General features: G+C 44.5%; 1 protein-coding gene across 1 annotated transcript in view; it reads right to left on the minus strand.

Moving 5' to 3' along the window:
- The window catches only part of smad7 (SMAD family member 7), a 44862-nt gene extending 31213 nt beyond the window's left edge, over nucleotides 1-13649 (minus strand). The window contains exons 1-3 of the mRNA XM_060849101.1: nucleotides 12336-13649; nucleotides 11084-11137; nucleotides 1964-2038 (exon numbers count right to left, since the gene is read on the minus strand). Of these exons, the coding sequence (XP_060705084.1) occupies nucleotides 1964-2038; nucleotides 11084-11137; nucleotides 12336-12984 (778 nt within the window). The 5' untranslated portion in view covers nucleotides 12985-13649. The remainder of the gene's footprint in view (nucleotides 1-1963; nucleotides 2039-11083; nucleotides 11138-12335) is intronic.
- Between the last annotated feature and the right edge of the window lie 860 nt (nucleotides 13650-14509).

The following is a 14509-nucleotide window of genomic DNA, read 5'->3' on the forward strand; positions in this document are numbered from 1 at the left end:
CTACCAGTCAAAGCCACCTTACATAAATCCATAGACTCAACTTCACTTCTCAAGAGCCCAAACACATACGTATAGTCTGAATGAGACATAAAGCTCTGCAGAAAACGCAGACCTTGCCCCAGGCCTGTAATGCTTGTGGATTTGCAATTTAATATCAGCTGCTGCTATAATGATACAGTTGCAGCTTACAAACATTTGAAGGATGAAACTAACAAATCAATTTAGCTTTCTTTCAGCAGCACAGGTCAGTGAAGGGAACGGTCATTTTGTCTGTCCAAGCCATTGCCTTACTGATTTTATCCCATTCGACATCACAAGATGACACCACTGTAAATTAGCGTCAGGAAAGCATAAACCCTTACCCCCTCCCAGCAAAACTGCTGCCCAAACGGTGGATCCCTTCCAAATCGCTAAGGACAACACACCACATGCAAAGCAGGATCTTTCTGTAACTATAGTGGATGAAGCAGTAGAATATCATAACACAGTTCAGAGTACCACCCTATAATGTAACGTCTAGAATATAAATATGCCTATCTACAATACCACACTGAAAACATAATAATATGCTGCACACTTTGAATACCAAGTTACACTATGCAGTTTCAATGCCACAATCTCTAGAATACTGCAGTATAATATACATTTGGGATACTATACAGCATTGTGCATCTAGAATCACATAGCATACTACACACCCAGAATAATCAAGCCATATTTTGATACTGATCCATGAAACAATGTCCTTTCCTCTCAATGTGTGTAGTGCAGATTGGTGCTGTTTGGACAGTTATTTGGCAGAACAGCTTGGCCACTCAGTAAAAAGAACCAGCCTGAGTTTCACTGCATTGATATAAATGGACTGAAAACTATACAGGCAATCAGCTCTGCCAGAACACAGACAATGAAGACATTCACTCTGATTTCAAACTGTCTTACTCCTCAACAATAAAAAGGTGGAATTTAATGAGGCCATTGAAAATGGGAATCATGGTGGGTCAGGTAACTTAACCTCAGCTTTCCAACAGTGGGTTATGTTGAAGGGATTAAGACTTTTCAGCAACAAAGCTCAAGACACACAGCAGCCAGTGGTCAGAACCTAGTTTCCCTGCATTTGTACGTCATGAATAACAATGCAACAGTAGTAGATTCACTAACTTTAAGAGCATTTAAATGGTCATTGGACAGGCATATGAACGAAAAGGGAATAATGTAGGTTAGATGGGCTTCAGATTGGTTCTACAGGTTGGCGCAACATAAAGGGGAGGGCGGGAGGGCCTGAACTGCTCTATGTAATGTTCTATGTTTCTATAATTGCAATCATTAAAACATGGTTCTTCCAAATCAAAATAGGCCTTCAAGATTAATCAGCAACATACAGGAAACTTGCACCACTTGGTTTTCAACTGGTTAAAAGGTAGTGTGCATCAAACATAGGGGTTTATTGGAACCATAAGGGAGCAGTTATCATTGCTGAACACTGAGGGAAAGAGAAGGGGAGCAGGGAAATGGTCATGGAGCTGGACTTGTCAGGAGTGGCACCAACACTGGTGACCAGGGTAAACTGGAGGTTAGGTGCAGCCATGATGGATCCCAGGAGATGAAGAAGAGTTAAGGGGAAATGATGAGGGTGAAAAATTGTGACCTACACAAGAGAGATGAGGAGGACTCCCAGATTACCGCTCCAACCTACTGAAGCGCTGCAGTTACCCAGAGGAGGGTGCAACTACTTTCTGACCACCTGTGATCATCTGTGGCCCACATGGCAGCTTCATGCCCTTCAATATTATCATTAAATGCACCCACTCAATTTGCTGCACACTTCCACTGACATGACCTGCACCTCACTGATTAAATTCCACCTAAAGTCGTTAACAAAACTACATTTTTAAAAACATTGTGACAGTTCCATTTCAGCACTTAAGAGTCATTAACTTGTCGAGAATACAACAGTGTCTCTTACCTGAAAGCCCCCCAGGGGCCATATAATGAGTTCCCCCAGTTTCAGTTGAGGGAGGCACAGAATCTGGTGAGTCTGCTATAAGAAATAAAAAAGGAAAAGCATTTATTGAAATATTTCAGGATATACTTCTCTGACACCATTTGAATCACTATACGCAAACATCACATCTAATTACTTTCTCTCTATAGCTAAAAAAGTTATTGACAGTCACTGACAACAGATTCTCATATGAAGGACAGGTTCATGAAAGAAACAGTTTGGAGCGATATGGGTCAAGTGCAGGCCAGTGGGACTAGTTTAGTTTGGGAAGATGGTCAGGGTGGCTTAGTTGAACCGAAAGGGCTGTTTCCATGCTGTACAGCTCTTGATTCTATGACTGGGAATGGACTTGGGAAACTTGCTCACCTAAGGACATTGGTATTTTCAAATCCCAACTTCCTTTGTTCCTGCCTTCGCGAGGAACAAAATCCCATGATAATTCCTGTAGGAGTCTAACTGCCACTTTATTGCTCCATTCTTCTGACTCATTGTCTGATTCAGGAACTCCGTAGATAGGCAATCGGAAAGTGACACAGGGTGTGCAGCAGACAGACAGACAGTCACAGAGTTACAGTTGCATAGTTTATTAGGGAGATTGTGGAGAGGGAAACATAATGTACAGTGAACCTAACAAAAATCTATCCAGCTCTCAGAGGGTTAACCTTCATTTTCCTGTTCCAACAGCCATTTTTGACTAAGCTGATGAAAGCCATCTCCTAAGAAGCTTCAGCCTTGTTTTCATGCCACAGTTCCACATTAAGAGCCGAACAGTGAGGGAGCAATGTGGATCCATTTTCTTTGGCTCTTCTCCAAGCTATCTCCATTTCCCAGCCAGCCACACTGAAATACCTCAAATACTAAAACCTAGAGGCTTTGAGAAGCCCAACCCCTGATAAAGATTAGGCACAATTACAAACTGTCTCTCTCTTTACAGTCTCTTGCTTCAAAATAGGACTTTCAAATGAACCTGTAAGTGAATCTGTTCAGACTTCAACTGAAAAGCCTGTCAACAGATCTGCAAAAAAAAAGTACCTTTAACCCACATCATTCTCCACCCACCCTGGCTCCAAATTCCACTGAGCTCATATCACAAGAAATTTTTCAAAGTCAGCCCCTGATATTTTACAGCCAGGGGTATCTCTTAACAAGCATGGGGCCTTTCCATGCTCTAAACGAGGTACACTTCAAAGAATGGCTTGTGCAAAGTAACACATTACCTGAGCTGTTCAGGCAAGCTCTGCTCCTAAGGCAGCCTAGGCCAAACTATTCATGCTCACCAGAGGGGAATTTATTTTCTTCAACACATTGGCCTTCAGTTTTAAAAAAAAATTGTTTTGTCTCCTTCTCTTTCCCAGAAGCTAACAGTTGCTGCAGGGTAGAGGTCAAAATGCTGAACTGTAACATAACTGTATGAGAGGAGTTCAATAAAACAGCTAGTTGTTTTGAGTCTGACATTTTCATACATTTATAAGGCCACAAGCATATCTGCCACACTATCCCATCTTAGCGTTATACAATATGGAGCTTAGTTTTCCTCTCCCATCCTAAAGACACGTATTCAAACTGGGACACAGTTCCTCAGGTACCAGAAACCCTCTGGAATGTCCACCTATTACAAATGTTAGATAGCAGCTGATCTATTTTCTTTGGTGTGGGAAGTGTTGAAATTGTAAACAATGCCTGAGCATGTTGTCACCCAATAAACTGCACACATGCAAGAGCGACAAAAAGGACCCCTCCCTGACCTAGGGGCATCGACATCAGCCAGAACACCTTCGACACCATGTCTGATAACAGTGAAGGTGGCAGTGGTTTGTGTGTGACTTAGTTCCTCACATTCATATTTTACCTTCCCATTGTTCAGAATCCTTCAGAAATAAATATTACTTCATGCTGTGAGCAAATTAAGTTCTAAGTGCCCAAGTGTTGTACAACAACACTTCCGCCGCCTTCGCCTCCGTGCCTACTTTCACAACCAAGACTCCCGCCCACCCTCTGACGACCCCTTCTCCCGCCTCCAACACACCCCATCCACCTGGACACTCCGTGCAGGCCTCCTACCCGCCCTCGACCTCTTTATAGCCAACTGCCGCCGTGACATCAACCGACTCAACCTGTCCACCCCTCTCACCCACTCCAACCTCTCACCCTCAGAACGTGCAGCCCTCCACTCCCTCCGCTCCAATCCCAACCTCACCATCAAACCCGCAGACAAGGGAGGCGCGGTGGTAGTTTGGCGCACTGACCTGTACACCGCTGAAGCCAAACGCCAGCTCGCGGACGCCTCCTCTTATCGCCCCCTTGACCACGACCCCACCTCCCACCACCAAACCATCATCTCCCAGACCATCCAGGACCTCATCACCTCAGGGGATCTCCCATCCACCGCCTCCAACCTCATAGTCCCACAACCCCGCACCGCCCGTTTCTACCTCCTGCCCAAAATCCACAAACCTGCCTGCCCCGGCCGACCCATTGTCTCAGCCTGCTCCTGCCCCACCGAACTCATCTCCCAATACCTCGACACGGTCCTGTCCCCTTTAGTCCAAGAACTCCCCACCTACGTTCGGGACACCACCCACGCCCTCCACCTCCTCCAGGATTTTCGCTTCCCCGGTCCCCAACGCCTTATTTTCACTATGGACATCCAGTCCCTGTACACCTCCATCCCCCATCACGAAGGACTCAAAGCCCTCCGCTTCTTCCTTTCCCGCCGCACCAACCAGTACCCTTCCACTGACACCCTCCTTCGACTGACTGAACTGGTCCTCACCCTGAATAACTTCTCTTTTCAATCCTCCCACTTCCTCCAAACTAAAGGAGTTGCCATGGGCACCCGCATGGGCCCCAGCTATGCCTGCCTCTTCGTAGGATATGTGGAACAGTCCATCTTCCGCAACTACACTGGCACCACCCCCCACCTTTTCCTCCGCTACATCGATGACTGTATCGGCGCTGCCTCGTGCTCCCACGAGGAGGTTGAACAGTTCATCAACTTTACTAACACCTTCCATCCCGACCTGAAATTCACCTGGACTGTCTCAGACTCCTCCCTCCCCTTCCTAGACCTTTCCATTTCTATCTCGGGCGACCGACTCAACACAGACATCTATTATAAACCGACTGACTCCCACAGCTACCTGGACTACACCTCCTCCCACCCTGCCCCCTGTAAAAACGCCATCCCATATTCCCAATTCCTTCGTCTCCGCCGCATCTGCTCCCAGGAGGACCAATTCCAACACCGCACAACCCAGATGGCCTCCTTCTTCAAGGACCGCAGATTCCCCCCAGACGTGATCGACGATGCCCTCCACCGCATCTCCTCCACTTCCCGCTCCTCCGCCCTTGAGCCCCGCTCCTCCAACCGCCACCAAGACAGAACCCCACTGGTTCTCACCTACCACCCCACCAACCTGCGCATACAACGTATTATCCGCCGCCATTTCCGCCACCTCCAAACGGACCCCACCACCAAGGATATATTTCCCTCCCCTCCCCTATCAGCGTTCCGCAAGGACCACTCCCTTCGTGACTCCCTTGTCAGATCCACACCCCCCACCAACCCAACCTCCACCCCCGGCACCTTCCCCTGCAACCGCAGGAAATGTAAAACTTGCGCCCACACCTCCACACTCACTTCCCTCCAAGGCCCCACGGGATCCTTCCATATCCGCCACAAGTTCACCTGTACCTCCACACACATCATCTATTGCATCCGCTGCACCCGATGTGGCCTCCTCTATATTGGTGAGACAGGCCGCTTACTTGCGGAACGCTTCAGAGAACACCTCTGGGCCGCCCGAACCAACCAACCCAATCACCCCGTGGCTCAACACTTTAACTCCCCTCCCACTCCACCGAGGACATGCAGGTCCTTGGACTCCTCCACCGGCAGAACACAACTACACGACGGCTGGAGGAGGAGCGCCTCATCTTCCGCCTGGGAACCCTCCAACCACAAGGTATGAATTCAGATTTCTCCAGCTTCCTCATTTCCCCTCCCCCCACCTTGTCTCAGTCGGTTCCCTCAACTCAGCACCGCCCTCCTAACCTGCAATCCTCTTCCTGACCTCTCCGCCCCCACCCCACTCCGGCCTATCACCCTCACCTTGACCTCCTTCCACCTATCCCACCTCCATCGCCCCTCCCCCTAGTCCCTCCTCCCTACCTTTTATCTCAGCCTGCTTGGCTCTCTCTCTCTTATTCCTGATGAAGGGCTTATGCTCGAAACGTCGAATTCTCTATTCCTGAGATGCTGCCTAACCTGCTGTGCTTTGACCAGCAACACATTTGCAGTTGTACAACAACACAGCCTTCCTTGGGATTGGAGCTCAGCCACACTGACTGGTCACACTGGCTGGCAGAGGACATGGAACAAAAAACAAAACTGATGTTGCCAATGTTGATTGTTTGACTAATTACATGCTTATTTATGGCCCACACGTTGAAATTTGACTTTTTAAAAAATAAAAACACGTTGCTAAAGTTGACAAGCAAGTACACAGAAATGGGATTTAAAACCTTATATTTGTTTTCACTCCAAACCAGAAGGGAAGCCTTTCTGCAGCTTCCAAATACTAAACTCGGCACGACTTCCTCGAAAGTTATTGGGTTTTCCCTTCCATTAGTGCAGCTTCAGATTGTGGCTTTCTGTTTACATACATAATGTTAACCTTTATGTCAACACCTCACAGGACGTTGTTCCACTCAACTAATGGGACACATCAGGTGCATGTATGTCTAATTTACTTGAGGGCCCAAATTGTTTAGCTAAGCCTCCAGTCTGTTCAAGCCGCTGTGTACAGCCTCCACACCACTCCCGCCACACACCCTTCCCACCCCATAGGTTAGATTCTGTGATTGCTGACCAATACATCATTTAAATTTGTCTGGAAATTTAGCAATTGGTAACAATATACAAATTTACTAAGTGATATTTTTTCCTTCCAGACAGAAATCTGATTAGTTGCAAGTAGAGACACTCCATAAGAGGGAATGAATGCATATAAAACTTGGATATATCAGTAAACACATGCTTGGTTTTATAGTGTTCCTTTGCTTCATACACATCATGGTCCCACATTTGTACTGATCAATAAGAATGCTCCTATCATTCTTCTCTCTGCTCACAAAACATCTACAAGCCTAAGTTACAGTACATAAAATACCAGAAACTAATGAACCATGTTTATGAATGGAAAGTGGTAGGCCATTTTGCTCCTCCAGCCTATTCAAATGAACCCATGCCTGAGTCGTATTAACTTTGCTATTTGCCCAAGATCCATTGCCTTTAAAGCCCTTCAACTGGGATTGCAATGATGATACTAAAGACTCGGTCTCTCCTACTGGGGTTTGGAAGAGATAAAAAAAAAGAAAAGAATCACAAAACCTCCTGCTGCACCTTGCTGCTGGAAATGATGCGTATAGGTATTAGATGTATTAGGCTCAGCTATAATGTCCCTACAGTCAAATAACTTACTAACACTTTCTAAGTTCACAAATAAAATAGGTACATTATTTAGCAATGCAGGTGCTTTGTACCAGAGTTTGATAGATGATGATAATACTTTAAAGCCGTCCTGAATCATTAATAAAATCAAAATCAATTTAAAAGATTTTAAAATTTCTTCCCTCCTCAAATCAAAAGTTTGTTGATAATCCAGCAGGATTTTCACACAGAAATCAATTTTGAACTATTACTTCTTCAAATCCCAGGGTAAATACCCAGTACAGATGTCCCACAGTCCAGGCATAATCCCTCAATGGACTGCTAGGTCCTCATCTCACTTAAGAAAATAAAAATATATGAACAAACATTACAATTTACACAACTACATGTGACAGGAACATATGCAAAGAACTTGAACATGAAGGTCAGTAGCAATTTGTAGCTGTTATAATTTTCTGCCCATAGGTGTGAAATTCCTCAGGTCAATAAGAACTTTACTGCAAGTCAGCTTAAGAGCTAGAGAAAATTGGACTGGGAAGTTAGCTTTGTTACCAACAGTATAAGCATGTAGTCAGTTCTCATGGAATTACACACCAACCTATCCAGAGCCTTTAGAAGGTGGGTGTAAAGAGAAAAAAGGCATACGTTATGGGTCTGTGGCTGCAATGCACTTCATTGGAAAAGAAATCATGCATCAATGATGCGTATAAATTCTCACATTGATACAGTACATTCAATCTAGGAAATGTCACACCAGTTTATAATGAAATCTCAACAAGTACAAACATTGTTGTTACATAGAAAATATGACATGTACAGCACGATCCCACAAAAAGTAATGAAATCATGTTCAGATAATCCATTTCAGTGGTGACAATCAAGGATTAAATATTGGTCATGACATGGAGAACTCCCTTACTCATTGAAATCACCCTATGGTTTACTGTCTCATGTAACGATGGTACACCCAATAATACAGTACTCCCTCAGCACTGCACCGAAGTGTCTATCTGGATCTTTGTGCTCAAGTCTCTAGAGTCAAACTTAAACCCACAATGTCTGCCTCCAACAAGAAAATACTACACTGCTAACTTAAAACAAATTTCTCTGTCTAAAATATATGGTGACTATTTCCACAGATACTCTTCTCAGCTCACCTTACACAAAGCCAATTTTCCTACCTCTTTTTCTGAAGGTTTACTTTCATGATTGAAAACCTCTTCTACATGACTTAGTACCACACACAAGGCAGTGCATTTTCATTTTTGTCTTTTAGCGAATACCTTACAGTTCATAAATAATTGCACTTACAAAGAGGCTTAGGGGTGGACTCAGTGGTCTAGCTCATGTGATTTCCAGCTTAGTCACCTGGGACGACAATGGGATCATTACATGTGAGTTAATCATCAGTAGCAAAAACATAAAAATGTTGAAACTCAGACATGATGGACTGGTGTAAATAGATGAGTTTGGAGAACTATTGGAGATGCAATCCTGATGCTTCCATCTCAAAAAGACCATAGAAGAAACCTTTCTTCTAGTGTTCAGATCACATAAACAATTAGCATACATTGCCACACTCTACTCAGTGCTGTATGACAACAGGACTTGCACTGCATGAAGTCCAATCTCTAAAGGAAGAAACTTGTGTAAAGGAATGCAATGTTCCATTCAACATGAAAGTCTACTGAGTAGACATTATGCTTTTCATGTCATGGTAACAGTTGGGAGCTGGGTATGGTTGAAGATGTGGTCAATTCCACATACACACAAATAGCCAGGCAAATTTGAAGTGTGAGTCATACAGCCTTTCCTGAATCGGTATTCTATTTGCATGCACCATAAAGAATAGCTTCAAGTGGCATTAACAGGTCACACCCAAGGGATACTGTCCAACTCTTGGAGATCATAAAGAAGAATGGTCTCTTGGGAGATGGAAACATCAGGATTGCATCTCCAATAGTTCTGCAAACTCATCTATTTACACCAGTCCATCATGTCTGAGTTTCAACATTTTTATGTTTTTGCTACTGATGATTAACCCACATGTAATGATCCCATTGTCCTCCCAGGTGACTAAGCTGGAACTCACATGAGCTAGACCACTGAGTCCACCCCTAAGCCTCTTGTAAGTGCAATTATTTATGAACTGTAAGGTATTCGCTAGAAGACAAAAATGAAAATGCACTGCCTTGTGTGTGGTACTAAGTCATGTAGAAGAGGTTTTCAATCATGATCCCCTAAATATTGAGTTACTTTATGCAAATTGATATCCTAGTGAGACTATGCAATTGCCCTCAGCAGTTATGAGCTAGTTGGGGTGAGGGGGCAACCAGGCACAATTCCTACTATTTATCATTCAACCATAGCAATACGACAGCTGGAAGAAGAGCGCCTCATCTTCCGCCTAGGAACCCTCCAACCACAAGGGATGAACTCAGATTTCTCCAGTTTCCTCATTTCCCCTCCCCCCACCTTGTCTCAGTCAAATCCCTCGAACTCAGCACCACCTTCCTAACCTGCAATCTTCTTCCTGACCTCTCCGCCCCCACCCCACTCCGGCCTATCACCCTCACCTTGACCTCCTTCCACCTATTGCATTTCCAACACCCCTCCCCCAAGTCCCTCCTCCCTACCTTTTATCTTAGCCTCCTGGACACACTTTCCCTGTTCCTGAAGAAGGGCTCATGCCCGAAACGTCAATTCTCCTGCTCCTTGGATGCTGCCTGACCTGCTGCGCTTTTCCAGCAACACATTTTCAGCATCATTCAACCAATACCATGATGATCTGGTCATTACCACATGATCAACATGGGAGCTTGGTGTGTGCAAATCAGCTGTCATACTGCCTGCATTGCAACAGTAACTACACACAACCTCTGAGCTTACAAAGAGTGTTTTCTTTCCTTCATTTATCATTTTTCAATTTTTGATTTTTATTGGAAAGTGAGAGAAATGGGTGTAAGAGGTTAATACCAAGTTGATCAGTCACTGGATCCTCCCCAACAAATAGATGGCTAACCATCAGTGTTTTAATCTCTGAAAAAACATTGTACCATATGGGGAAAAAACCCTGTAAAGTGACAAGCAGGCAGCTATGGGGCAAAACCCAAGAATTTGGTAATAACTTTTTCACTGGCTCCAGAACCCCTAATAAACTCAATGCATCAAAATTTCCATCCGTTCAGATAAACAACAATTTCATAGCAATTTGTGTGAAAACTCGACATGTTATGTCTTGGGCTGTATATGGAGGTGTATTTATTACTCCATGGTACACTGTGAAAATTCTAATATTCACCAAAAATGAGAAACCAGCCCAAATTTCCCCTGGAGGATCAACTTTCTAGCTATGCCCCAGATTAGTTCTGAATCATGCTCCTTTCCTGATAAAAGCTGCTATCAACTTGCCAGTGTTCAAGGTTTCACTCATTGTTAATGCTTTTCAAAATGTAATAAATCAAAATATTTTAGAACTTACAAAAAACACAACTTTTCTCCTCTACACACATAGTAAAATCTATTAAACAGATGGGGAGGTGGGGTGGGACGTTTTAAGGAAATCGTTTTCAATTTACATACAAAAACATCTGGATTACTATGAGAAATAACGCGAAAACACCACTTACCAGGCTGCTTGAATGAGTCCATTGGAAATCTAGAATAAGGAGGCGGGGGTGACTCTGGAAACATAAAAAGAGAGAAAAAAAAGTCAAAGCCATGAGAAGAGAGATAGAAATTGATGATAACGCTGGCAGGAGAGCCGGCATTCTTTCGCAAACTATTTGTCTTAGCTCTGGGGGCTGGAGGCAGCGTAGCGAAGGCGGCGATTGCCTTGATAGTTAACAGTCACATAAACAAAAGAGTCAGCCTGGCGCCAGTCTCACTGATATGCAACTTGTGTGTCTAATCGCCCCTCCTTGGCTCACGTAAACCACTTCTGCTCTGGAAATTACACTGAATCAGTCTGGCTGAAGATCTGACCGCGCCATCTAACTGGAAAATCACCCATTTACCGCGGCGACAAGCCTTCTAGACAAACTTTTAAAACAAAACTTTTAGTTATTTGATTGATACATCTGACAGGTTTTATAGGGCATTTAAAACAACTTGCCTCCTGTTCCCTTGTAAGAGCAATGTGAATTTAAACAGCAAGCTTTTCATGTTCAACCAATTCCCAGAAATACTTTAACGCAATTACTTTTTTAAAAAACTCTTAATTTATCACCCCCCCGCCTCCGTTGTCGATCTAACTCAAGTTTCACTTTACATCATTATCCTGAATGAGAATCTATGCAAATATAGAGAATTGATTATTATTAGACAACACTTTGAATTCGCAACAAAATTTACATAATTGAGTAGGGACAATATTGCCCAGTAATATATAGATTGATAGGGCTGTTTAAATTAGCGCATGTTCTTTTTTTTAATAACTCTAACGCTGAATTAGTATGGAATAAAATTCAGTTGTAAACCGGATCGCTCGGAGTTAATACTAATCCGGGATCAATCTCAGATGTTAGCAGAACGTTGTGACATGACCCCAGTTTTTCATTTTAAAAAGCCATTTGTCCATGAAATCCCACTATGAAACTTCCAGATCAAATCTACTGTGGTGAGTGTTTATTTTAAATGTTAGATTCACAGAGTTCTTATAAAACAAAAGCAACGGCTGGTTAAAATTTGCAGAACTTCAGTTGGGATCCCAATTACTGTAAACTGTGGTGGGATTGTTTTTCCAACAAATGGAGGCGCCGAGGTGGCCCCAGTTGGACTAGAACAGCCACAAGGAAAGTCCCGCAACTCGGTTTTCCTGTTAAAGGCATACTTTTCAGTAACACAAAAAAGGTGCATTCAGATAATTGAGAAAGCCCTTACCGAGTTCACACACTCTGCTAAGGTGGTGCGGGTTGCAACAGACGGAATCCGGATTATTCGTTCCGTACGATTGACAGCAATAAAGTCTCTTCAGTTCTGAAGAGTTCCTCAGGTCAGCCCAGCGGAAGACTTTACATATTAGTACCGGCAAGGAGTAAGTTTGTTTGCTTAGTTTGGGCTCAATCATCTTGGGTAAAAGGAGGCATCCAGTGCGGGCTCCTCCTTTACTCTCCACGGATCGCAGCAATAATTCCAACTGTTTCTCTTTCAGCTTCTTCAGCAGCGAGTGCGTGAGGGCTTTCAGTTCGGGGTCCGAGGTACTCGCTTTGGATGCTTTCGCCCCGCAACATCCCCCGGCACCGCCGCCGCTGCTGCTACTGCCTCCGTCACCCCCACCCCCTCCTCTTCCCCCTCCTCGACTTGCATCGCCCTCCTTATCCGTCTGGCCGTCTGCTTCTCCCAATGCACGGCTTCGCCAAAGTCGCCGCACCAGACCCGACCGTTTCGTCCTGAACATACGAGACGAAGATCCGCCGGAGAGAAATCCGCTAAAACCCAGCCAGGTACAGAAAAACCATATCCGCAAAACATGAATCCAGGCTGTCCTCGATGGCAACGACACAGTAACAGCCGCACAAATCTGTAGCATACGCCAGCCCCTTATCTTTCGGCAGGTTAAAAAATAAAAGATCCGGTTAAATTGGTTTTAACAATACTACAATTAAATACAGGAGGATGGGTCACAGATACAGTCATGCATTGTAACCCACCGGCATAAAGTAGGGAAAATGTAGCCAAGAATATGTATCCATTAAAATGTAACCCAAGCGTTCGCTTGTTGTTCCTTCCTTGGCTTTTGGGGAGCCACAGTTTAATCCAAGCCGGCGGTTCTGATGATTGTCGAGATCGCTCTCTCCCTTCGTTTACCCTTCTTCCTTTCGGCGGTTATAGATACACATGCAGTGTCTCTAATCCGTACCAGTCTCCTCTCTCTTTCTTTCTCCTTTGCTTTGACTTGGACGTGCGTATGCTTGTCTCTGTCCCTCTTTCCCAGTTGCCTTTCACTAACTTAATGCCTCCCTCCAACAATAATTTAAAACACAGCACAGCGGCCTTTAAAAGGGAGGGGAGGGGGGAGTGAGGAAAAGAAAATTTGAAAAATATATATAAGACCGAGAAAGTTGTCTCCGTTTCCAGCTCTGCGTGTGGATTTCCTGAGTGTTCCGGACTCCGGGCTGAAACTGACACAAGGCTTGAAATTTACAAGCTCTAGCCTTTGGCTGCGCATTGGCGCGGTCGGTCACGTGTGTGTCTAGACACTTAGTCGCGGCCCCCGGTTTAAAGTGATTGTTACGCAAACAAGCGATCACATTACGAACAGCCCCTTTTACTTAGAAACCTCTAAATCTCCCCCCCCCCCCCATAACACACAAACTACAGGCAACATTCATCAGGCAACAATGCAGTCTCGATTTTTTTTTGGCGGGGGGAGGGAGTGGGGGTTGCAGAGAAAATCAATGGGGAATTTTTGGGAACTGAAACTTGCTCTATCCGGATTCTCCTATGAACATTTCTGTCATTTTTTTTTCTCTCTCTCTCAGTTTTGCCTCTTCTGTCAAACCAGCAGGGAACCAGGTAAACGGTCTGTTCAAGCAAGACTGTCTTGTAGATGTTGTTGCCGGGCGATATGATGCACGGAGAAACAGAGAGGGGAGGGGGGTGGGGGGGGGAATAGATCTGAGTCGGATTTCTAGGTTTGCCTTGAAGGTTTGAAACTATTGATCTTAATGCGATTCCACAGACCAACGAGAATAATTTCCGTTTTCTTAAGGTTGCAAATCAAGTCTCATGTGTGCTCGCTGGTATCCCAAGTTCACTGGGTAGCAGGGAAGGTAATTGGACTGTTGGCTTTTATTACACAGAGAATGGAGGTCTTGTTAAAATATACAAGGCACTAGTCAGACCACAGCTGGCACACTATGAACAGTTTTGGTCCCTTATCTAAGGAAAGATAATCTGGCAGTGCAGAGAAGGTTCACTAGGCACTGGGTACAGGTGGATTTATCATGAGTAAAAAGTGAGGTCTGCAGATGCTGGAGATCAGAGCTGAAAATGTGTTGCTGGTTAAAGCGCAGCAGGTCAGGCAGCATCCAAGGAACAGGAAATTCGACATT

This window comes from Hemiscyllium ocellatum, chromosome 1, assembly GCF_020745735.1.
Source record: "Hemiscyllium ocellatum isolate sHemOce1 chromosome 1, sHemOce1.pat.X.cur, whole genome shotgun sequence".
NCBI classification, from domain to species: domain Eukaryota; kingdom Metazoa; phylum Chordata; class Chondrichthyes; order Orectolobiformes; family Hemiscylliidae; genus Hemiscyllium; species Hemiscyllium ocellatum.